Source organism: Parasteatoda tepidariorum, chromosome 2, assembly GCF_043381705.1.
Source record: "Parasteatoda tepidariorum isolate YZ-2023 chromosome 2, CAS_Ptep_4.0, whole genome shotgun sequence".
NCBI lineage: Eukaryota > Metazoa > Arthropoda > Arachnida > Araneae > Theridiidae > Parasteatoda > Parasteatoda tepidariorum.
The window spans coordinates 28122233-28147467 of record NC_092205.1 but is presented as its reverse complement, the minus strand read 5'-3'; the positions used below and the strand labels follow the sequence as shown (position 1 = coordinate 28147467).

At 31.7% G+C, this 25235-nt stretch overlaps 1 protein-coding gene across 3 annotated transcripts in view; it reads left to right on the top strand.

The window, feature by feature from the left end:
- LOC107436247 (popeye domain-containing protein 3-like) overlaps positions 1-20125 on the top strand; it is a 28122-nt gene extending 7997 nt beyond the window's left edge. For 2 of the 3 annotated variants that reach the window (XM_043043887.2, XM_071177382.1), the window contains 6 exons: positions 466-647; positions 3606-3736; positions 5701-5809; positions 9866-10018; positions 11153-11252; positions 19697-20125. In XM_043043887.2, coding sequence (XP_042899821.1) covers positions 466-647; positions 3606-3736; positions 5701-5809; positions 9866-10018; positions 11153-11252; positions 19697-19761 — 740 coding nt within the window. In that variant the 3' untranslated portion in view covers positions 19762-20125. The remainder of the gene's footprint in view (positions 1-465; positions 648-3605; positions 3737-5700; positions 5810-9865; positions 10019-11152; positions 11253-19696) is intronic. The other variant, XM_071177383.1, reaches the window with a different exon arrangement.
- Positions 20126-25235: the final 5110 nt, after the last annotated feature.

Genomic DNA, 25235 nt, shown 5'->3' with positions numbered 1-25235 from the left:
CATTTTCTGCGAGCCTAACTTCAAGCCACAAATAAACAAACGAAGTGTTCGATCGTTTAAATAGCTGCTCGCCAGATTTTATTGCATTATAAAGAAAAGTTATTGAAACTAAATACAACTAAATAAACAACAACAACTAAAACAAATAACAACAACTACTAATAACAATAACTAAATAAACAACAACTAAATTCCATTCGTTTAGTATTGCGTCATATGTTGTTCCTATTAAATCGAAGTAGTTGTGTTTTTTTCATATTATACCCAATTGAAAACTTGACGTAATATTGGACTTCTCATAATCTCGTTACACCGATCGTTTATTGTATTATACAGTGGTGCTCTCAAGTGTGTGAAAGGATAATTGTGTCAAGTGTGTCAAGTGTTTGTCTTCTTTTTCATTGGCAATAAAGAATTTAATTTTTACTATATAATTTATTGAGGAACGTTTGAATGTTATTACAGGTTTCTTCATATTTGCGATGTGGGCGTGGAATGTTGTTTGTTCTCCTTCCATGTTTTCGTGGAACTTCTTGTTCGTTCTCATGAATATGGGTCAGCTGTTACACATTCTGTACAACATGAGGAAAGTCAAGTTCAATCCAGAATTGGAAGATGTTTATAGGCATATGTTTCTGCCCCTTCAAGTAAGAATACTTTCATATTTAAATGATGAATTCTAGCTTTGCTTTTTCTCTTTCACTCCTTCATCCACCAAAAAATTCTACAGATTTCCGTGTATCTTGATCTTAAAACAATTTTAAAATGTTATAAGCACCATACTAATGGAAAAATTAATAGGAGTTTAATATACTATGATACTCTGCTCATAACCCTCGTGATTGTTTCTCATTCATCATTGCATTTCTCTTAAAAATCGATAAAAAAAGATAATTTTGCTTATGAAATACGCAATTATAGTAATTTTATGTGAACACATTTTGTTCATTTGCTGGCCATAACATAATAAACGGATATCTGGACTGGAAAAATTATCAATGGGATGCCCGCAAGTGACGTAGTGTAGGTATCTCAATCATGATTGGTTGTTGAAACTACGTTAGCAACTGTTCTTTTCATTCTATTTCGAGTAAGCTAAGCCCATCAAGTATCTTCTCAGTCGAAGTCCGTTGTTTTGTAACTTGAGTGATAAATAAAGAAGAAATTTTTTTTTTATTTATTTTTTTATTTTTTAATGAATATAGCCCAGGATGGGTGTTTTAAAAAAATGGATACAGATATTTAAGGAAATGGATATAGCATTTGATTCCATTTTTCAAACTTTCCTCATGACAGTTTTTTTCTAAAGAATAAATTAATAAATTCAAATAAATTCGTAACTTGATGTCCTCCATTTGTCTAATTCACTTTGTACATTTTAATAAAGATATTAAAGGGTAACAGTCCTTTTTACAAGGTTGTCACAGGTCTTCAAAATTTATAAAGTGGTATTAAAACGAGGTTACACGAATTTAGATGTTTTTTAAAAAACTATTTCAACTTTTTATGTTCTGAAAACGAAGAAATTCCTGAAAAGTTACATCTATAATATACCCAGCCACTTTAATCACGATGTTCAGAACTTTACCCGGTTCTTAAAAGAATAAGAAAAAGTAAACACGCTATTCTATGCTAAATTTTGATTGAACCTTGAAAAACCTCATTTTTTACTGTTTCCATTTTCGAAAATACGCATCCAGGTAGATTTCCGGATGCGATCTTTCAATCCAGCAGCCTTTAGTGACCAGCTCCCCCGTTTGGTATTTTTTTCAATAAAAAAAAACTTGTTTCTTGTCTTTGTTTTAGTTCAGTTAGCAAATTTCGAAAGAAATAAAAGCTTGTATTATGATTAGAACCAACAACAGAAAGAGGAAAATCTGCAGATAAAGAAAACGAGTCGTTAAGGATACTCAGTTCTAAACTTGCTGACCGGATTGAGCATTGTCCGAAGTAGAAACCCCAATGATGAATCTATTTGTTACGTAACAACTTAAAATAATTTGATAAAAATTTCCCTGAACAGAGAAGAACTAGCTATTTGCAAATTTCTAGACACGGCTCGAATTGCCGCTGATATGTCGGCCTTTCTAGAGCCACTGATAGATCGGTCTATCAGTGGCTCTAGACACGGTTCGAATTGCCGAATGGCTTCTAAACAGATCAGAGTGATTCAGTTACGGCTGTTATGTATTCACATGAGTTGAATTTCCTTAGTAATAATGCTGAAAGCCTCGCCTTACCTAAAAACAGCATCAGTATCTTTGAACGAATTAAAATGTTATACTCTGTTGCAAGTTAAAAAAAAAAACATTATACTTATGGAGGGAACCTATTTGCAAAGGATGCAGCTGCCAGAACGAACATGTATCAACATCTCTAACTCTTGAAACGACGTTGTACAGCCTTATCTTCGCTTCCTTTCTTAAATCACGTGAAATGAGCAGAATAAAAATTATTGAATAAAAATCATTGTTTTGTTAATAGAAATTAATAAAAATGATACCTAAAATTCGTTACAAATACAAGCCTTTCTGTTCGCATTTAAGGAAACTGATGAAAGAATAATAAATATTGTTTTTTGCAGACGATTTTCTTCAACAGCGAAACAAAATAAAAAAAAATTCATTAACTCGAGTTTGATTTGTTAAGGGAAACGTCAGCATTAGACGTACCTTTTTCAGTGGTCCAATCAAATCCAATGATCTTTCACCGTTACATAGTTATTCATTTTTCAAGAACGAATGTTCTCTTTATTGAAATATGTCGCCAAGTAAGACTACAGTAAGACTACGAAACTATAACCCTTTTTTAATAACTCTATGATATATATCGTAAAAGATAGCACGAATTAAACTTTCGACGAATCTGACGAGTTTGACTTTCAAAAGTATTGCTTTGTCGGACATTGCTTTAAAGTCATACACCTAAGAGCCATTACATTATGACCACCCTCCATCTATAACAATGGGCTCGTCCAGGTTTTCATGGTTTCTCGCCCAGGAACAATGTTTTCATGGGGCGCATTAGGACCCATAATCTTCATAGAACAATCCGTGACGTCTGTAAGCAACTTTAGCATAGTTGCAGAACCGGTTCACCCATTTATGCTAGCAGTTTTTCCTGCAGGGGATGGTGTTTACCAACAGGATAATGCACCATGCCATAAGGGTCGAATCGTCGAGGAACATTCCAGTGACTTTCAAGTCATGTCTTGGCCCCCAAATTCACCTGACCTGAATCCAATAGAGCATTTGTGGTCCTACTTGGAAAACCAAATTTGTGCTACTCCCTCGCAATGTGAGGGAATTGCAGGACCAGTTGGTGAGTGCTTGGTACCAGATACCTCAGACTACCTATCAGCACCTTGTGGAATCAATGTCACTGCGGGTGCTAGCAGTTTTGAGGGCTAAAGGTGTTCCTACATGTTATTAGCAGGGTGGTCATAATGTAATGGCTCTTTGGTGCATAATTTGATTACTCAATAAAACTTAACTATATGCATTTGTGGATGATTACTTGAATCCTATACCGCAATGGTCTTTCTTTAAACTAGTTTGCGGATTATAGTTTCCTTTTTCCATTGATGTGAATGCTTATGTTATCAGGTATCGAGGCATTCGTTCAAGAAGCTGGTGTGTCCTGACTATTCTCAGGTGATGTCGCTGCATCCAGGTGAAGCTTATGCCATGCAGAATCTGACAAAGACTGATCGCCTTGGACTACTCATTAGCGGAAAGTGAGTCATTTCATCAACCTCTTCCCAAAACGGTGATTATACGAGCGACAAAATCCACCGCTGCTTTTTTGAGTGGAAATTATAAAATTTAGAAGAAAATGAGTTCAAGTAAACCTAGAGGAAACCATTAAATTTCAAATGCTAAAAAAATTCCGAAATATCAAATTGAAAATAAATTATTGCATGAAAACTTTCCCTATTCGTAATTTGTTTGCATTTTCATATTTCGAATAACTGTTTTTCGCACTTAAAATTTCACTGCTTTCCCTAGATTTAGTCAGACACATTTTCTCTTTACTTTAAATTTTAAAATACTTAGATAAAAGAAAATTTGTCAAGAATGCTTTCTTCCACAGTATAGCATCCTCTTAAAAAGGGTGCAGCAGTGAACTGATCGTAAAGACACGGTTCGCAGTAAAACACCGAAGTCAAGCATCACTGGCTGCGGTCAGTAAGCGGATGGGTGATCACTTCGATCAGCCTGTGTAGAGACCGAGAGTGTGCCGTATCGAGCAGGGGAGCTATCCCTTCTGCAGAGAATCAAAATTGCGATACTATGTCTTCGGATCGTCCTCAGGGATGTTTCTCAGATTGTCGTGAATAGTGCAGCTCTAGCGTGACGTAAATCTGCCTATCTCTTAAGAAGGAGGAAGCTGAAATCTGACGTGTATAATGCCCACTCTCTTTTTTTTCTTTTATAAGTGACGTAGTGAAAAAGACGCTAGGATCAGTCGTGTATTCGTCCTACACAATACTGATCGAAAGACACACTTCCCAGTAAACGGCCGAAATCAAACGTTACTGGTGGCTGTCAGTAAGCGGGTGTATAACCACTTTGATCATCCCTTGAAGAGACAGAAGGCTCTCGGTATCGGTCCTCTTTAAATTGTTTCGACCTTAAAATTCTCAACTTCACAGGTAAAGCTGGAGTGACATTCCTGTTAGAGTGATCCAAACGGGACGTGACAGGAGTGATCCAAATTGTGATGTCATGTCGGATCATCCTCAGCTTGGTTCCCAGATCATGACAAGTAGCCCCTTGTGCAAGACATTGTGGCTCAAGAGATAGAGTGCTCGCCTCTCAATGGAGTACCCGGGTTTGAATCCTAGCGATGGCTATTCAATACGAATTCAGCACTCGGCTCAAACCGTTCTCAAAGCTAACGTAAAATATCCTCAGTGGTAAACGGACCATGGGTTAGATTTCCCTTGTTGACAGGCTATCCGGAGAGTTTTTCGTGGTTTTCCTCTTCATGAAACGCAAATACGTGTTAGTTTTATCAAGAAGTCCTCCACGAAGGCAAATTTATCCCAGTATTTAATGCAGGAGTCCCCTTGTTTTCTGGATTGGGTTCAAAATTGCAAGGCAATAGGGTCGTATTCGTGATCTGAGATTTTGGAAGAAGGATCGTGTTGGTGAAGTGAACTATCAGAGAAACGACCAAGTCAATGAAATGAATTGTTGGTGAAAATGTTGTTTTTCATTCAATTAATTTTTGAATCTGTCTAAAATGATGATTTATGCAAACAAAGCATCTAGAGTGCGTCATATGGATTAAAAATATCGAACGAAAACAAGAACTTATGATCGATAAAATTTAATTTATATGGAGAAGTTAAGCGCGAAAAATTAATAATTATTGAAATAATTTGTTAAATAATTTGATTTAAGCTCGTTCGGGAAAAAACACGTGACCTGTAAATAAAATATAAATATTAAATACTACCTAGTAACAGTTTTATATGTCCATAGCTATTGTAAGATAATAATCTGCATTAAAATAAAAACGCTCATAATTTCGGTAAGATTTTATTAATTAAATATATGTTCTACAGTTACATTTTGAATAGATTTTCTAAAGGAATTACGAATAATACGATTAGATTTAAAATTATTTTTTATTTGTGTACAAATTTACCTTATAAAGTAACCGAGAATAAAGAATTCCTTATTTTGTAAATAGGGTGAACGTTGTATCTGGACAACATTTTTTGCATTACATTCAAGCCAGAGAATTCTTGGATTCTCCAGAATTTGAATCAAGTCGATCTGGTGTGGAGGAAAAATTCAAGGTAAAAATATTTATGCAAACTTTTATTGGGTAATATAGAATAGTTCAATGGAAGCAAAAGGGAAATAAAATTACTCTCTGGCCACCGCAAGAAGAGCTCAGTACTACATATCGCTAGTATCTCCTGTATTGGATATTTTATATTAATTTCAGAATTATATCTGTTCTGAAAGTCACATGCTTCTTTAAAACTTCAGTTATAAAATACTATACGAAAGTTATAATTCAATAGTGTCGTATTAAAAACTCCTTTTTTTACCTTTTATTTTGTTCAAACTGATTGTTTGAATTAAAGTTTGAGTAGTTCTATATGATAATATTCCATATGAGTTCGATATGAATAAATAAGATTCTATAGATTATAATTTATTTAACTACTAAACTGAGAGAAAACTGCCTACTGGCAAGTTTTGATCAAAAGTATCAAGTTATTAAATTTAACTTGATACCTACACTAAATTCATAGTCATTAACATGATGTGGTAATTATCTAATGCATTATCTTTTTCTGTGATAGACTTTTGGGGGGAGTAGGCTACCGACAATATCAACCGTCATCTATTAAAAGGCACCATAAGAAAGAATCGATTTTACATGTCTTACTAGTGAATGGGAAATGAATAGTTGTAGTGCTAGCTACGCTATAATTAAAATAATAGTGATATTTCTACCAGAATTATCCCTGTGATAGAATTTGATGAATGAATGCTACTAGTTGATTCATTGCCGTCTAGCAAAAGGCCGGAAGAGTTGTATCGATCACGATTGTGAGCGCAGTCGCTCCTGTGTTGCAATTAGCAGTCGAGTATGTACAAGACCCAGTTGTGTAAGATCAAGACTGAGTAGCAACAGCGCAAGGAGGACAATGTCGAAGTCACAAAAAGCAAGTCACTCTGGACCATTCATCGAACTAGATGTGTTCAAATATAAATAAGCGTTTCAGTCGAGGTAGGTGTGTTTAGATCCCATCCGATTAATCACCAATGTGGGGAGAATGTTACACACAATATCAACAGTCAACTATTAAATTGTACTTCAAGATAGAATTTGAGTTACCATGCCTTAAATATTAGTGAATGGGAATTGAATAGTTGTAGTGGCAGCTACGCAACAGACTGACAGCTGAATAATTTTGCAATCACTTTTAGTTTTTTCAAATTCCGCTGAGCGAAAGATTTCTTAAGTTAAAATCCGATTTTAACTTGGAGGTCGTAATGAGTCAGCAATTTCACATTCAAGGCGCTACAAACAGTATTCACATCTGTTGACATCGTGGCGAGGAGAAGTGAGGCGAGAGTAATCAGTTCAGCAGCATGTTTCATCAAGAAGTTTGGTGAGCAGAAATCAATAGAGCAGAAATCAATGAAAAATTTTTAAATTCTTTTTCAGGGAAATTTTTTCTTCTTCAAATAGTATTACTTACGCGAGACCTAGTTTAATAATGAAGTCTTTTTCATTTGCTATAGCGATTAAAATTCCTTCAGAAGAAAAAATGTAGCAAAAGAATGGCGACATTCAAATGTGAAGAAATTAAGAAGTTCTTTTAAAAATGACTGCGCCATATAAGGTAATGTTGAAAAATTCGGAAGTCTGCAAATATTATAAAATACATTTTGCTAACACTAACACACAATGGCTATCGTTAAAAAGCAATGCGTTCTAAATATTCCTGCTGACACATAGTATTAATGTTACATTTAACCGTAATGTGATATAATAATAACAATATTAATAATAATATGAACCTTGCTTTAGTTAATCAATCTTTTTTTAAATCATTTGCACTAAAATTAACTGTCATGGCTGAGGTCGAAGATTAAAGATAAAAACTTACTAGAAGCAAAAACTCGTGATTTTTACAATTTGAATATACAAATTACAAGGTGTGTAAATAAGGTAATGAGAATGGCGATGTAACGTTTGATATGGTAACTCTGGTCACTCAAACGTTTGAGAGGCAATAGATGAACCTCTGATAAAAGTTTAGTACAAATTTGAAATCGGTTGATTGTTACAGACATTCGAACTCAGTTTTTGTGGAGCGTTCTAAAAATAAGTGACATTAATAAGGAACAACGATGTGCTATCAGATTTCGCTTCAGACATGGGCAACAAAAGAATTTTCAAATCTACAAAGAGATCCGTGATGGCTCAGGGGATAGAGCGTTCGCCTTCCAATGAGGTGAACCGGGTTCGAATCTCAGCGATGGCTGGTGGATACGAATTCTGCATCCATCCGGCTTGCAACGATCACAGTACTGATGTGAAATATCCTCACTGGTAGACGCATCATGGGTTAGAGTCCCCTTGCCGTCAGGCTAACCGTGAGAGGTTCTCCTGGTCTTCCTCTCCATGCGGGTTAGTTCCATCAAAAAGTCCTCCACGAAGGCAAAATTCTCTCTATACTTGATTCAGGAGTTTCCTTGTGTTCTGGTTTGGATTCAAAATTACAAGGCAACGGAGTTGAAGATTAATAGTCGTAAGCCCCCCCCCCCCAAAAAAAAAATTGGGTCTGCTGTTCAACGACTGTTATGAAATAGAAATCTACGGAGATAGTGTTTTTTCAATAGCCTAAGTGTTTCGGTATTTTAAGACATTTTAAAAAGAAAGAGGGCCGTTGGAAGACGAATCACGCAGCAAAAGGACAGCTCAATTGCACGAATTGCTGAAAACGTTGACACAATCTGGGAGCTTGATTTTTCATATTGTTGATTAGCGGTCAAAATAATCAGAGAATGATTGAATTTGTATCACGCCATGTTTAATCAGATTTTTAAAAAAAGAATTGAATTTTGACTTCGACAAAGGATCATGCCCGTGAGACCAAGCAAGAACGGTGAAGCGTCTCGTCACACAGCTATGTCAATGGAAGAGTTTTTGGCCAATGAGCATATTCTTGTGACTCTTTAACCTCTTTACTCGTCTGATTTGAATCCTTTTGACTTTTTCCTCTCCCCGAGATTAAACATTCATCTCAATGAACTTCATTTTGGGATACTAGTTAATACTTTAAATGCTGTAACATATTATATAAAGACTGTTCCAATTTCCGAGTTCCTGCACTGCTATAAGAATAAAAATATTTAAAAATCAGTCTCATTGCTGAATTTACACACCTTGCAGGTCTTTTTTCTAACCTGAAACTTTATAATTTTTTCAAAGTTAAGGAATAAGGCAAATTACAAAGTTTATACTTCAAAATTTCTAAGTAGAAATAGTTTTTTTTTAGCAATTGCGAACTGCGAAGCTAACTGCAACCACCCTTTTTGTTTCTTCTTTTCAAGCAGTGGCGTGCAGAGGTGTGTGGATGCACGTGGCTAATTCTCGATTTAATGACTTTTAATAATGATAATGACTTTTAGCTCCTGAAAAAGAGTACTGTAATCAATAAAGGAGCAAAAAGAGAAAGAAATAAAAGTAAAAAAAATCTAAAAGTAAAAATCTGAAACCATATTTGAAACTCATTGTTAATTAATGTGTGCCGAGATTCTTACATTTTAAGCAATTTATAACTTTTGCAATTTGCAATTTTTATGGTAAGCAATTTATAGTTTTGGTAAGTGACTTATAATAATATTCTGAGGTTTTCATTAATTGTAAAGAATCTTTAAGTATTACTGACATGATATTCAATTTTAAAATTTGTGCGGAAAATATTGTTCACACTTCATAAAATATTTCAATTGAACCAAGTATTTATGATTAAGGTTTTAAATTTGTAATTAAAGTAATAGAATATTAACGGCATTTAAAATCCTAGTATCCTTAGTGGTCACATGGATCTCAAGGCTGTTAGCAAGGAGACTTCAAATCAGATCCATTTACCCCAGATGTGCATTTTTCTTTATGAATATGCCAGCTATCACTTTGAGTCAAACCTCGGTTGCCTCATTGGTAAACGTGAACAGTATCCCCATAACTGACATTCATCATCTCCTGAGGAACGGCAAGTTCATGCCGTTCCTCAAACTCCTCTAAAGACAATACTTCTTAGTTATATTGCTTAAAGGCAAAGGTTTTTTTTGTGTTAAATATTAAAGTGTTGTGTGTATGATAGGTATCCATCATAGCGACGACTCCTAGTCGCTGTATTGTGTGGCAGAGACAGAGCCTCGAGTATCTTCTGATTAAGGAGACCCATCTCTCGACAGTTCTCGCCCTCCTACTCTCTAGGGACATCACCCGAAAACTCTATGCCATGAATGAAAAGGTATAAAAAAATCTAGCTTTATTGAAATATAATTCATAATTATACGTTATGAAAGAACTTTAATGAATGAAATAATTTGCAAGGAGCTTTTTTAGGAAGATAAATTTTCACATAAAGCTCAAGGTTAAAATATACTTGAGGGTGCCCCTTGGCGAAATTGGCTACTTATGTTTGGCGCCATTCCTGTTTGTGCGGAACATCGTAATAACAGAAATGGCGGCCAAAACATAATGATATTTCAGTAAAACATTGGAAAATTTCACTAAAACATCGGTCAAAACTTTATAAAATTGCAATGAACCCAATATAAGCAAAATTAATAAACCCAATAAAATGTATTTTGAATCGAAACAAAAATTAATGGAGTGAGCACAGAATTAAAAGGAAAAAAACAACTCACCTCTTAATTAAGCTTGAATATCCTCAGATTTAGGTGCACATAATTCTCTAATAGCAGTTAGATACTGTCTAAATTTATCACGAAGAGATTCTGCGTATCCCCAGCGCCACATAAATTCGGCGAAATACGAATCGAAAATGACGTCTGTGATACTGGACTGGCGGTGACATTTTTTTCTAAAGTCCCTTTTTATGACTGCCCACATACCTTCGATCTTATTGACCAGAAGCAAAAGTAACCTTACCAGCCGGTATCCAACGTAGAACTAACGGATCTCTGAAATTAGATATACCATTGAGCATTTAAAAATAACGCTAAAATCTAAACCAATCAGAATCTTGGGTTTCAACATCGCCCAGCTTGGCGATTAACCGCAATCACAGCTTGGCGAGAATCAAGGGGCACCCTCAAATATAGTCTACCCAGCTCAAGTATAAAAAACGAAACATCCTTAGTACTTTCTGTTCATTGTAAGAAGGCGAATTTATTGTGACGTGAGGGAGTCATTGTGCTAAAGAATCGTTATTAGCTTGAAGCTACTTCTTAGAATTTTACAGAAAGAAAATAACTAAAGAAATATTTACCATAATTTAATGAAGGAACTGTCCTTAGTTCTGTCTGTTCACAGTAATAAGGAAAATTGTTCGCGATGTTAGGGCGTTGTAGTGTTGAAGAAGAATGTGAGAATGTTTAAATATTCGAATTTAATCCTCGTTGTTGTTCTTGTGTTACAGATGGTGACGGAGAAGGGTTCCCATTTAGATATTCGTCTTCCCAGCTTTACGGGTTCTATCGCATCCCAAGAGGACACAAAAAAGGTCACAGAATCAACAGGTATATCTCACAAGAAGGAAAAATTCTTATCAGAGAGCTTGTTCTTACGGAAGCCGTTAGCAATCCCGACTTTAAACGAGGTGTAATCGAAAAATTCATTCGATGAATGGTCTCACAAAACAAAAGGAACGAGAAGTACAAATTGAAAAAAAAAAACCTTTACTGTAATTCAAAGTAAACACCATTATCGTCCAAATACTTAAATTGACATAGGTTGCACAGCTACTGGAAGCTATCAGTAAATGCTTCTTTCGGTATTGCCCTTTGAAGCATCGTCGCACCACACCTCGTCACTGCTTCTTGTCATCATTCGTTAAAATTTTCCTTTCTATCTCTAAAACATTTAAACTACTTAAAAACTTCATTGCACACTTTCACTAAAATGTCGCATATCTCAGTCACTGTTTTGCCTCATTTGTAGCAATCACACGCTTTGCACCGTTGACACTCTATCTATCAAAGACTGCAAAAAATCGGCTGTAACGCACACTCCCACTGAGTTTTTAAAATTCGAACGCTTGGGGACAATTTTTACCAAGTCTACGTGAACGCAATATCGTAACATTTACCCAGTTTTTAGAAAGGGCGTTATAAGAAAATTTTTTTACGTAAGTGCGAAGTAGATTTTAAGTATGATTTAAAAATCAAGTGTATTTGATTTAGAATATTAAAATCACCTGAAAACTAAAGAAAGATTTCTTTCCTTTTTTTAAATTGAATTCTTAAAAAAGTTGTTCTGGAATGAAGCCATAGGGTTGGAAGCTAATTTCAAACATTTGTTTTTAAAACTAACTTTATTCAGCTCTCGGATAATTTAAAACTGCTTCTTTGAATGATATCAATCAATAAAATATCGTTATACTAAAGTATAAAAATCCCTAAGAACATTGTATCTACAGCGCCCCTCCCCCCCAAAAAAATTACTAAAAGTCATTTTTAATAGTTATTTTTTATCGAAATACACAAAAAGTGAAGTTAGCATTAAGGGGTTCAAACTTTTGATCTCTCTCCAAATCAAACTAAGGGGAACATATTTCTCACATTGCTGCTACCTCCTATATTATGAAGGTCAGAATTCCGAATCCGTTGGAAAAACGGTATGTTTATTCAGAGAAAGTACATTTTTGTACATGGTGAGGAGGTTTCCTCATGACATGGTTTTCCTCACCATGTCTTCCTCATCAATGACACCATAGCTTCCTCACCAATGACATGATTTTCCTTGCGTTACATGGTGAGGAAAACCATAGAAACTTTCCACTGTTAGCCCGATGGCGAGGAGAGTCTAACCCATGATCCGTCTACCACTGATGATATTTTTTGTCACCTCGGTGGTTGGTGCCTGCTGGAAGCATAATTCATGTTTACCAGTCACCGATGGGATTCGAACCTGGATCACCTTTCCATGAGGTGAGCGGTCTATTTACTGATCCACTGGCTTTTATATAGACCATTGACAATACAAACAGAAAAGAAGATTTTAAAATATTATCTTCTAGTATTAAAATTATACTAAATGCTGTCCGATATGTTGGACGCTGAGTATCAGGAGAATATTGTTGAGTTCTTCTGTGATTTTATGTGAGCCATTAAATGAAATAAACGATATATTTTCTAACAATAAGTTGTATTTTATTTGATTTTGAACATTGTAAAAACAAATTGAGTTGACTAGAACTTAAATATCTCGAGAAAATCGATCGTGGTTTATTTGTGTTCAATCAATTTGAAAATCTTCTCTTTTAAATATTTGGCAGCTTTTACCGAAAAAGTATGTCGAATCGAGCAATTTATTTTTGTTAAAAGGAATTTATTAATTCCGTTTAAAAATGTTATGAATGAAATTATTTTTAATACATATAAACGGAATTAACTGAAGCACATACTGCTCTTTCAAGTCTCGTGGTCATGGATATTGTATGTATGTATGTATGTATGTAAAGCAAACAAAAGAGAAATTTAGTGAATCTAATTAATGTTACAATTGTGATCTTTTTGAATATGACGTTTCATTTACCTTCTATAAGGTCAAAATCGATGCAATTCTCATCTTGGGCGTAATTGTTTTTCGTAAACAAATAACGTAAACGATTCATGTCGATTTAATTGTATTGTAATTTTTTCGTATTTATATTTCGTATTTCTTCGTATTTATATTTCATATTTCTTCATGCTTATATTTCGTATTTCTTCGTATTCTTTTTTAAGTTACATGCAATATTTTATTTGTTTCCTTTTCGTGTAAACAAATATAGCATGGAAAAATTCTTGTTCTTTTAAAAATTTTAAAACCATTTTATCCAATACTTTTTCTTCCTTGGATTTAAGGGCTCTTCGGAAAAAATATTCACCATATTTTTTCCCCTAGAAACACGCTTTTAAATCATAGCTATAAACAAAATAAACGCGTGTTTTCAGATGACTTTAGGAATGCTAATTCGATGACGTAGCACCGATTCACACACACGTTGCTCACTGAATTTGGGAAAAATAATTATTCGTTAAAGAACGTGTGATAAAATCTTAAACAGAATCGGTAATAACTTAATTTATAACGATGGTTAATGCTATAAACTAATGCGGAAAAAATAATTTTTCAAAGTCGAACGTAATAATTAATGTTTTTAAATGATTCTTTGAATGGAGGGCTAAAATTGATCCTCGTAGTCGATGTTTGAATTTTCGAGCTCCAACGATACTCGACTCTATCGAAATTCCAACGGTTCTGATGTTATGCGAGTGATTTAAAATAGTGTTCTGTGACAAGAACAGACAAAATGTAGAATAAGCACAAAAGAAAAAGTTAAAAAAATGGCACTCTCTTAAAATATGTACTAATATGGTCAAACTATCATGGCAGTAAAATGTAGCAGTAGAATCTCCCTACAACGAAGTCTCTAAATAGCGAAATTCTTCCAAGAGTGACATTGTTATTAGGAAGGTAAAACCATTCAAAATATTTTTCTTTAAATGATTTGGTCGTCTGTCTGTAACAAAATGTTCAGACGTTTATCTTTCCAATTTTCAATGGAATTTTTGAAAAAATTTGCAATTGAAAGACTGTGTTTTATTATAAGTAGAAATATTCATGAAATAACAGATGATGTAACTAACTGTTTACAAGTGGACAAAGAACTGCTTCATATTATACAGGTGAACGCTTCATATTATACAGGTGATTTTGAACAGTGTTATTGGAAAACGACAAAGGCCAAGAAAATGACGAAAACAAACGGTCATTCATTAAGGTCAAGGTTTCCAAATGGGATAAAATGTGCCCGACTCAATTTTTAGTTTACCTGAATAGTTACCTAAAGATATTGAATGAATTAAGTTACTTAATAATATCAAAATGCGAAAAAAAAAATTTCTTGAAAATTTAAAGCCGCTAAATGAAAGACAATGTAAACTCATGATACAATGCACAAAAAATAAACGGACCATCTAGAATAACTTTGGATCTAATGTTCGGATCTTCACGTTCTAGGACTCTATTGTAATGGTTCAAGAGAGTGACATAAAATATGCTAATTAGTTTGTGCAGACGATATTTAAAGTTACGAAATCAGACACAAAAACGTACCTTCTCTTTATAAAATACATTTTATAAGATGGATTCGGATTTCGGACTCTCAAAATATAGGGTTTAGCCGCATTCTGGGATATATGGTTCCCATAGGAGAGCGATCCGAAGTTGGGACCCCATAAAAAAATTTTGCTTATTTCATCATGTCTCAAGAACTTCTTGAATTAAACAATTTTTTGCACACAATTTCAATTATAAAATTCGCTTACCCAAAGGTAATTCCATGCAAAAATAACTTTTATTAAATATTAATTATTTTATTTAATTAAAAACTGAAAATTTTGAATTGTAAGGTATGCAAATTTTTACATTATTTTAAAGTAAGTAATTTTGCATGGCAAAATACAAAATTTGTGCGAAATTGGGTATACTATAATCTGCGTCACAGGTCGTGTTACTCCTACTTAGAGCCCCTGAATTAGACCTAAATTTAACTGGTAAACAGCATTTTCTGCGAACCAGATTTCTAGCAACAAATAAACATTAAACGAAGTGTGTTGTTACAAGTCGTTGCTCGCCAGGTTGGAAATGTATTAGCCTAGTTCCTTTTGAAATAATTTATTTTGTTGTTTTATCTAAGTTTATGAATTTAGTAAACATATTTAAAACTTTATTTAAAACATATTTAAAACATATTTAAAACTTTATTAATTAAACTAAAAGGTAAATATTATTCCTAGTAAAATTTTCGAAGTGGAAGTAGTTGTGTTTTTTTCATATTATACCCAATTAGTCGATTAGTTCTCAGAAATCGATTTTTTAATGTGCGGCCTTTTTAAAATTTAATTTCTCTGATTTCGCTGACATACTAGTGGGTACTATTTTCTATATTCGTGCATTTTTTTCCCTCGTGAGTATTTTATTGATACAATAAGAAATAACGATTTTGATATGCTTGTAATATGTATCTACTCTATTTCTAATGAAAAATTCATATCATATCCACCGACAAAAAAATTTGTAGCATTTGTAGCAAAATTTGTATTTTAACTTTAGAATTCTCTAGACTCTGAGTTACAAAGTTTTCTTGTACCGAATTATTTTAGATGATGCCCATGGATGTCGTAATAAAGAGACTCCACCGTCATTTTTGTTTTATTTCATGATCGTGAGTTTTGTACAAACGATATTTTTTTTCCTCCTGAGAGTTTATCTGAGCAAGATTTAATCTATAGTTATTTTGTTCCCAACATGTAGCATTCTTACTCAATCAAATTACTATATTTGGGTTTGAGTATTTTCTCTCCGTAATAACAAATCGCAATCATCCCTAACCGCTGTTTTGATGTTCAACTATATTTTGCTGTGCAAAACCTATGATACTTCGAAACTTGAAATTACGAAGTATTGAGAGTGCGATAGAATAAAAAAAATCCAACCTATGATAATTAGTTGGAGATTTATTACTCATTAAATTTAAATTAAAAAATAACATGCGGTCCGATCAGCATGCGGCAGGAAAACTGCATCAAAATTTGATTTGCCAAAAAAGTCATTTTTGCTTATTGAATTAATACACGTTTTTTTTCTCTAAATTTCAATTTGACTAAAAGTTATTGTGATTTTAAGTGCTTTACTGCGATTTGTGCCACTTTTCTGCTTTAAGTTTCATTTTCTTTCGCTTCGCAAAAGCTATGAAACTTAAAAACTTAAAAATGCGTAGAAAAATGTACGTAGAGTATGATGGAATAAAATAAATAAGATTCGATTATAAGTTCAAGAATTATCAACTATTAAACTTGTAGAAAATGCAATTTGTTGGGATTTATTAATCAATGAAATGTAGCTATTAAGTTGAAATTTAACGTTCTAAAATGGCCATTTTTATTAATAAACTTCACGCATTTTTTTTTTTTTAAATTTCAGTTCGTTTGAAAAATACAATTTTAGGTGTATGAGTCACATATATTTTTTTCAACTTTTTTTTACTTTAAACAATAACTATTTGTCCATTGTTGTAGAAAAATCAAGATTTATACGCTTCCTCGAGGTCTTTGCTTTATAAGCTCATGTCTGATTTGATGTTAAAATTAATTGTAAAAATGAATAAATATAATAAAAAAAGGATTAGTTGTTGCCAGACATAAATATTAACATTTATATCGAAATTTTTAAAAATATGAAAGATTCAAAAGAGATATAAGCTGCTTTATGTTATAGTGAACTGTTATAATGATATAAGTCTTGTTAACGAGTAAAAATAATATTAATTTATNACAGTAATTATTTGTCCATTGTTGTAGAAAAATCTATACTTATACGCTTCCTCGAGATCTTTGTTTTATAAGCTTGATGACTTGATGTTAAAGTAAGTTTGACTTGATGTTAAAATAATAATAAAAATGAATGAATATAATAAAAAAAGGATTAGATGTTTGCCAGACATAAATATTAACATTTATATCGAAATTTTTAAAAATATGAAAGATTCAAAAGAGATATAAGCTGTTTTATGTTATAGTGAACTGTTATAATGATATAAGTCTTGTTAACGAGTAAAAATAATATTAATTTATTTTTTGTTGATTTATAAAATCTGTATTCCTCAGGCTAAGTTCTTTTTTTCGAGTACTGATCCAAGTTTTTAAGATCCGAGTAATCGCTCATTTTGTTACTTTTAACATATTAACAAAATGTTCGTATGTAAAAATTATATATTTCATGAAAAAATTTTATTTATTTGAAAAGCATCTGCTTTAAAAAGAGCAAAAAGTAAATGAGAGACAACCATAGGGCTTCGTGAATGAATGCTATAAGTAAAAATATATAATTCTAAAAAAATCTTATTTTATAATTTGTTCTGTACTTATATTTAAGCATAGCATGGTTACAAAGTCTGAAATTTAAGAGTTTATTAAAAGCTTTTTAGCATGTTCTTTTTTTCCACTTCTACATTGCATCTCGATTAAAAAAAATTATGATTCTGCCATCGAATTCATCAACATCGTATTATTATAATAAATGACAATCATGAATGATATTTCAATGTTGAATTCAATAAATATTTATATGAAAACAATAATAATAAGAGAAAACTTTCTTACGACGAAAAAATTCCAACAGTTCTTGAAGATGAAACGCTTTAAATTCCCGAAAAAGTGATAAGAAATGAAAAAGAAAAGGATTGAATGATGCCTTCATAAACATGGTCTTAAAAAAAGATTGCTTACAACCAATGTTCGGTTGGCATCGATATATATTTTCTAAAATATAAATATGTAAGAAAAAATTACCTTTATCTATAAGATCTGGTTGTAAGTTAAGAAAGCAGAAAACATAACTTTTCCTAAACTCCATAATTCTGTATAGGAATGGGTTCTCGAATTATATAAATTATTCATAGAGGATTTATGAGTGAAAGAAAGTTGACAGTGATAGTACAAAAAGTTCCCCTTTCGAAAAAAAATCTCATACTTTATTTTTATGAGATCAAAACGAATCGTTTTATTTTTTTTATTTTATTGATTTTGCAGACGTTACTTTTACTCACAGAATTTCTTGTTTCACATTTCTAAATGTCGTTTGAGAAACCAAAAATATAATCTCGAGGCCATATCGCTTGTTAATTTTTGGAACAAAAAATATCTTTGGTACTTTATGCTTTTTATGTCTTTAAAGATTCTCCTCTGAACGACGACGCCCTTTTAATATTCTATTAGATTGTTAGAATCGGAAAAAAGTTGAGAAAAGGGGAAAACATCGTCTTGTTTTGAAGTAAAAGAATGAGCTTTTGACGCCATTAACGACTTTGACGTGATTCGAAGGACCCGATAAATATGCATTTCTCGTAAAATAAGGTCTTTTGTATGTTAGAACATCAGAATAGTATGAAAAGCTAAATAACAAAGGACAAAGCTTGATCACATGGATTTTTTTTTTCTTGATATCATGTTACCACTCATACGCATGTTGAACGTTTTATAGGAATGAATAGTGTTTTCATAATTGCTCTGAACACATATTTTTAGAATTTGTCTAGAAATAAATAATTACTAGTATGAACATTCGGGTTCGTAAATTAATACTCAAATGAGGAAAATCTGTTCAGTCACCAGCCATGAAACAGAAATGAAAAACATAAGAAAAAATTTGATTGCCAGATGAAACTTGGGGTTGCTTCTAACAATCGCATTTCAACTCCTCCCTCGATTAAACATGTTTTTATGCTTTAGATCCCACTTTCTTTAGTAGTGCTTCGTTAGTTTTTGACGGAGTTTTGTTTTTTCTTAAGTACTAATTTTTGACTGACTATAATTGTTTATTCCTACTGGTACTGTAAGGAGTCTTATCGAGCAGTACATAGCCACTTTACTATACCTAGACGCCACTTTTTTAGCCATAACTAAAATTATTTGACAGTTGAGAGGGTTGTTCAAGACTTTAGTGAGTATCCTACATATTAGGTATAAGCATGTATCAATAATGACAATGCCTTATAAATAATTTTTTTATGTATACTGTCTAAAGATGGTAGAAATAAGTATACTACGCTTTTAGTTTTAACTTATTACAAATCTCAACGAGAAAAATCATTTGCATTCAAACAGAAAAAAAAATTATTCTGGAGTAAAACTGAAAAAAAGAAAAGAAAAAAAGTTAAAACTTAAAACTATTGCATACTTGAAAACAATCTTTCATACTTGGTGCTTTCATTCTAAACTTTTCTGAAGTGTATCTTTCACCGAGAAAATAAAATCATCGTCGTAAGTATAAATTTGTTTGAAAAGTCAAAAAAAGATTCTATTTTTGGGATTCAAAAAGCAATAAACTTCCTCTTTTCAGCGTTGCTTTATTATTTGTTTATTAGTTTTATCCCGTTTTTATATGCTTATGTTTTCTTTTTATTTGTGTGTTACAGTCTTTGGCAGCAAGGACTTTGTTGCCACAGGCCATGGACACACGAGGGTTCTCCATTCCGAGTAAAGTATCACCCAGAAGAGGCCAAGAAGAGACATTTTTATATCAATTGGCAGTAGAAGAGGAGGAGGAGGAGCAACAAGGAAGCAGACGATCGAGTGTCGATTGTTTGTTTAAGATCGCGAAAGATTCATTCCATCCTCTGCTTTTCTTTCTTCAGAACATTGTTTTCAAAAGCAAAAGAGGAAGATATTTTCTTATATATATAGCTCCATTGAGAGAAATATATGCAAAAATGATTTTTCTTCATCAATAAAGGTGGAAATATACAAGCTCCAGATTTTTGAATTCCAGAAGAGCAAAGTGGTTGTTTTTGAAAATAAATTTTCGTTTGTAAAAAATAAAAAAATAAATAAAAAAGGGTGCTCGCTGCTTATTAAAATTATGTTTGTTCTGAGAATGTTTGATTTATAAAGTTAAAAGGTCGACATGGTTTAAAAGTTTATAAAAGCTTTAGTATAACAGCCACCACACAGTCTACTGATCACAAAAAGTTTTCATCACAACTACTTATAAACTCATGATGAATGGGATTTCTGTTGAGATAGATATTGAACGGTTATGATTGAAAAGCCCAAGGGGCCCTCAGTCGCCAATAATTCCGAATTGATGTAATGTAAATGAACTGTTCCTAGCTGACAGTTAGGAGCACGGGAAGAGATCCAAAGCTGGCGATTTATAGAGAGATAACATAACCAAAAATAAATCCAACCTCTCTTAACCAATATTAAGTTTGAAAATAATTTGGCCAAAAAAAAAATCGCCAAAAAGACTATGAGAAATTTGATATTTTTAAATTCACTCAAATGGTTTTTAGAGCCTTCTTTGAAAAACTACAATTAACCTAACCAACTGGGAGGATAATTAGTTTAATGATAACAGTTATTATTATGACAAGAAATTTATTAAAATTATTTTTATTCTAAAATCATTGAATCATATTTTAAATGGGTACACATTATCTTTATTTCCTGTACGATCAGCAGCTCGTAGAAAAGCACTTTTCCTCAGCATTTGCAAATTGGTTTTTACCTATTACCCTCTGGTTTAGTAAACTAGAAATAAGACATAAATTCGTAATAATTAAAAATAATTAAAAAAATATAATATATATATGTGTATTTTATTAACATGACTCAAACACACATTTATCAAACACTAACTCAATTACACATTTATATATTATATTTTTTTTAATTATTTTTAATTATTAAGAATTTATGTCTTATTTCTGGTTTATATAATGCAAATTGGGTTTCAGTTGCCTTGTGCGCTTTTCCAATCTGAATTAATAAAGTAAAGTTTCAGTGTGTTTATTTTCCTTAGTTATCATTATTGACCTAGTAAATTGTATTGATTTTGTGATTGGATCTCTGGTTTAGTAGTCATTAAACAGATTATTTACTTAAAATTTGATTCTTTCAAAATGAGAACAAAATGAAGGATGTTGGCTTAAAACTGTTGTATAACAATAAGATGCAAAAACCATACTTCTTATCGAAACTATGAATGAAATATGTGCCTAAAATAGTGCAATCTTTTACTTTTTTTTACTATTTTTTTTTCATTGGTTGCTTAGCAACTAGCGAAAATTGATGGCATATTTGGTTTCCAATTGAAGTTTTAAACAACAAAAAGTATCCTTCTTTAAGAAAGAATATTTTTTTTATCTATATCGTTTTTTAGTCTAAAAATCTATTTGTGCACAAAATTCCAGGTTGATTCTCTTTATATATTAAAAGAAAGTGCAAAAATGTGCAATGAGACTTGTGTGATCCTGTGAAATGTATAAAAAATTGTAAATAAATAAAGGAAGTTTCAACTTCTTCATCTGTTAATTCATCAGCTGTCATCTGTTTCTGTCTCATTTCTTTTCTTCATACGACAAACTAACCCTATATGCAAATATATTTCATGCACTTAAAATAAAAATATAATGAAATAAAATAATCGGAATTTGAAAACTGGAAATAGAAGGCCCCTTAGAACAGAATTTTTAAAAGACATTACTTAAATTTTAATTTGTTACTCGCTCAAATTCTTAGACCCATCCCATAGAAAGCATGGCCAAAACAAAAGTATTTAGCATTCTAAACTTTAATATTTTGATTATGAAACTTTTATCAACTTCACTTTTAACAATCATAGCAAAATTAAGTTAACCGAGGCATTTTGAGTTTGAAATATAAGTACTTGCATTAGCTTTTACAGTATTCTAAGAGAAAATAAGATATGTTCTTTTTTCTCAAAGGAATGAATTTAATAAATATTTCTAGACGATACTGATTTGCCCTAAATAATATGTATAATTTTGCAAGATAGAGCTAAATCTTTCTTATTACATAAAAATTTGTATGTGGGAAGATTTTTCAAGGGAGCCTGATAAATTTCTTTTTCGTGTTGGCAACACAGAGTTGAAATATCAAGCAAGTAAGCAGTCATAGGCATGAATGCTCAAACATACATAAGTCTACATATTTCCACATGAAAATTATTTTCTCACATAAATGACGAGCAGCTGAAATGAACTGAGCTATTGAGTAAACATGAATGGCTTCGAAGCAAATAATTCATTTAAATAAATTGTTCCATATTTTTGTTTTAATTATGTTTAGTGATTTACGTAGATTCAATAATAACTGACAGCTGATATTTTAGTTTTAATACTGTTTCATGATTAACACAAGAGACGAATGTATTTTAAAACGGCAGACTATGCCTTTTTTTCATTTTTTGATCTTTTCGTTGTTTTTTTTTACACATTTTACGAGTTCATGTTATTACGAAAGAGTTTCCAATAATATTCATAATAACGTATACAGGGAAATGCTATGACTTAACTGTCGAAAGCTAAGTTTCCATCTAACATTGAAATGTATACAAATTAAATAGTAATGCATATAAATTGAAATAAATGAATGAAAATCAAAGATATCACAGGATGTATATGTTACATATGTTTACAACTTAATTTTAAAAAGCTTACCAGAATGCGTACAAATCTAAACAAACCTTGTAAAATGATTTTACACATTTCTTTCAATAAGTAAACGGATTTTAAAAGCAGCAGAGTTTGATGAGTAAGACTCCTAAAATTTCAAGAATATTCAATGCTATTGTTAATTCACAAAAATTGTACTTAAATATGAAGACCTTAGAGACAGATGCCTTTGTTAAGCCTTTGTGGGGCAGAATATTTTGAACTAAAATTTTTATCAAGTATCCCCATAAGAATTGTGGTCTTCATATACATGTTCATAACGAACATGTTCATCTGTTTTGTCTTTATATTTTTAAAAAATTGAAGAGTTTGATCAAAAAGATTAATAAATAAAAACTATTATAATTCTAATGAATTAATTTATCAAAATCAAAAAGGACATTTTTACCCAACCTGTACTGAAATCTCCTGAAAGAGTTTCGAAGTCTCTTAATGTCTAAAACAGGATGTTTCTTAATCTTCTCTTTTTATATGCTTATGTTTTNCAACATTTTAAATAAGGTATTTATTTTTTTCTAGTAGAGGATAGTCTACTTTACTCGTCTGTCAATTAATACTAATAATATATTGGATTTTTTGTTAGTTAACAATAGTTAAGTAAAAAATGTTACAATTGACCCCCCTCTCCCCTATTAAATGAATGAAAGTCAAAGATCTCACAGGATGTATATGTTACAGATGTTTACGACTTCATTTTAAAAAGCGTACCATAATGAGTACAAATCGAAACAAACCTAGTAAAATGCTTTTGCACTTTAAATAAGTGAATGGATTTTAAAAGCAGTAGAGTTTGATGAGTAAAACTCCTAAAATTTCAAGAATATTCAATGATATAGTTAATTCACAAAAATGATACTTAAATATGAAGACCTCTGAGACAGATGTCTTTGTTAACCCTTTGTGGGTTAGAATATTTTGGAACCAAAATTTTTATCAAGTATCACCATAAGAATTGTGGTCCTCATAATGAAACTATTTGTTTTGTCTTTATATTTTTTGACATTTAAAAAGTATGACTAAAAGGATTAATAAATAAAAACTATTGTTATTTTATCAAAAATAAAAAGAACATTTTCACCAACCTCTCCTAAAATCTCCTGAAAGAGTTTTGAAGTCTCTTAATGTCTAATACAGGATGTTTCCTAATGTTCACCCTTAACATATAAAACCTATAAAAGCCCTAATATAGAAACTTTGTCAAAAATTAATTCAAGATAATTGCATCTATGCGCATAAGTGGTGATATTTTTATATTTAAGCGAAGAAAAAAATTGATCCTGTACTATTGGAATCTCAAGGAGTGATGAAAATATCAAAATTACTTTAATGCAAGTTTTAAAAATTGTTAATGCTTCTTCTCTCGCTTTCTTCACTATTATTTCATTAAATTTCAATAGATTTTTCATTTTCCCCGATTTACGACAATATTAATTTATGACCCTCAACTTGAATACTTTTTAGGCATAATATTAATGTAGTTCAAAGTGACTATTTCAAGAGATGAACTTCACTTGAATGAAATAATAGTCAAGAGATATTTTAAAAACATGTAAAAGAGGGATGTGATAAAATAATGGTTATTAAACTTTTCAATGAGGAAAAGTAAAAATTTTAATTTATGTATTTTTAAATGAAACGTTTTTAAAACGCTTTCCAATTTTATTTAAATCTTCGCATTTTCCTTTCTTTAACAGTGAACAGAATATAATATTTTTTGAACCCGAAGATGATTTTTCTAACGTAAAATAAGAACGTTACTAGTTTAAAATCTTATCTCGGGGTAGTAAAAAATGTATTTTCTAAAACATTAAAAAAGGCCATGATAATCTCCAGTCTTAAACTGAAAACTCGTATTTCATGAAATTTTTTTTAAAAAAATGAGAAAGTTTGCTTTATTAAAAGAAGTTTGTTAAAAGTTTGTTTTGACATTATGTTTTAACATCTTAGCCATTCCCTAATTTACCTGTAATAACGAAACGTAGTGTAGTGTATAAAACTGTTGTACAATTAAATGTGACTTGGGTTTGATATTGTTGGCTAATATGTGGGGACCACAATGAGAAAAGCAGGAAATACAAATTACAACAAGATACAAATTATAAAAATATTACAAGAAAAGCAGGAATTTTAATACAAATTAACTCAGAATATAAAAATAAACATTTTTAAAAGCATTTTCTTTGAAAAATAAACTATTTGCTTAAAAGTTCAATTTTATAAACTACATTTCTGTTATATGCCAGGTTAAAGGCTTTTCATGCATATTCTTTTCTAAAAAAAACCGTCATGTGTTCTGACCAAAAATTCATGAACATGTTTTTTAAGCAATAACTTGCATTTTTTTAAAAATTAAAACGATAATTCGTGTGTGCTGAAGAATTTACTTATTGATGAAGAGAATATGCGTTTACAAAGTTCGTTTTTCCACTTCACGAAAAAATTTTTTACAAAATTATTAAAATTAGTAATTTCGAAAATT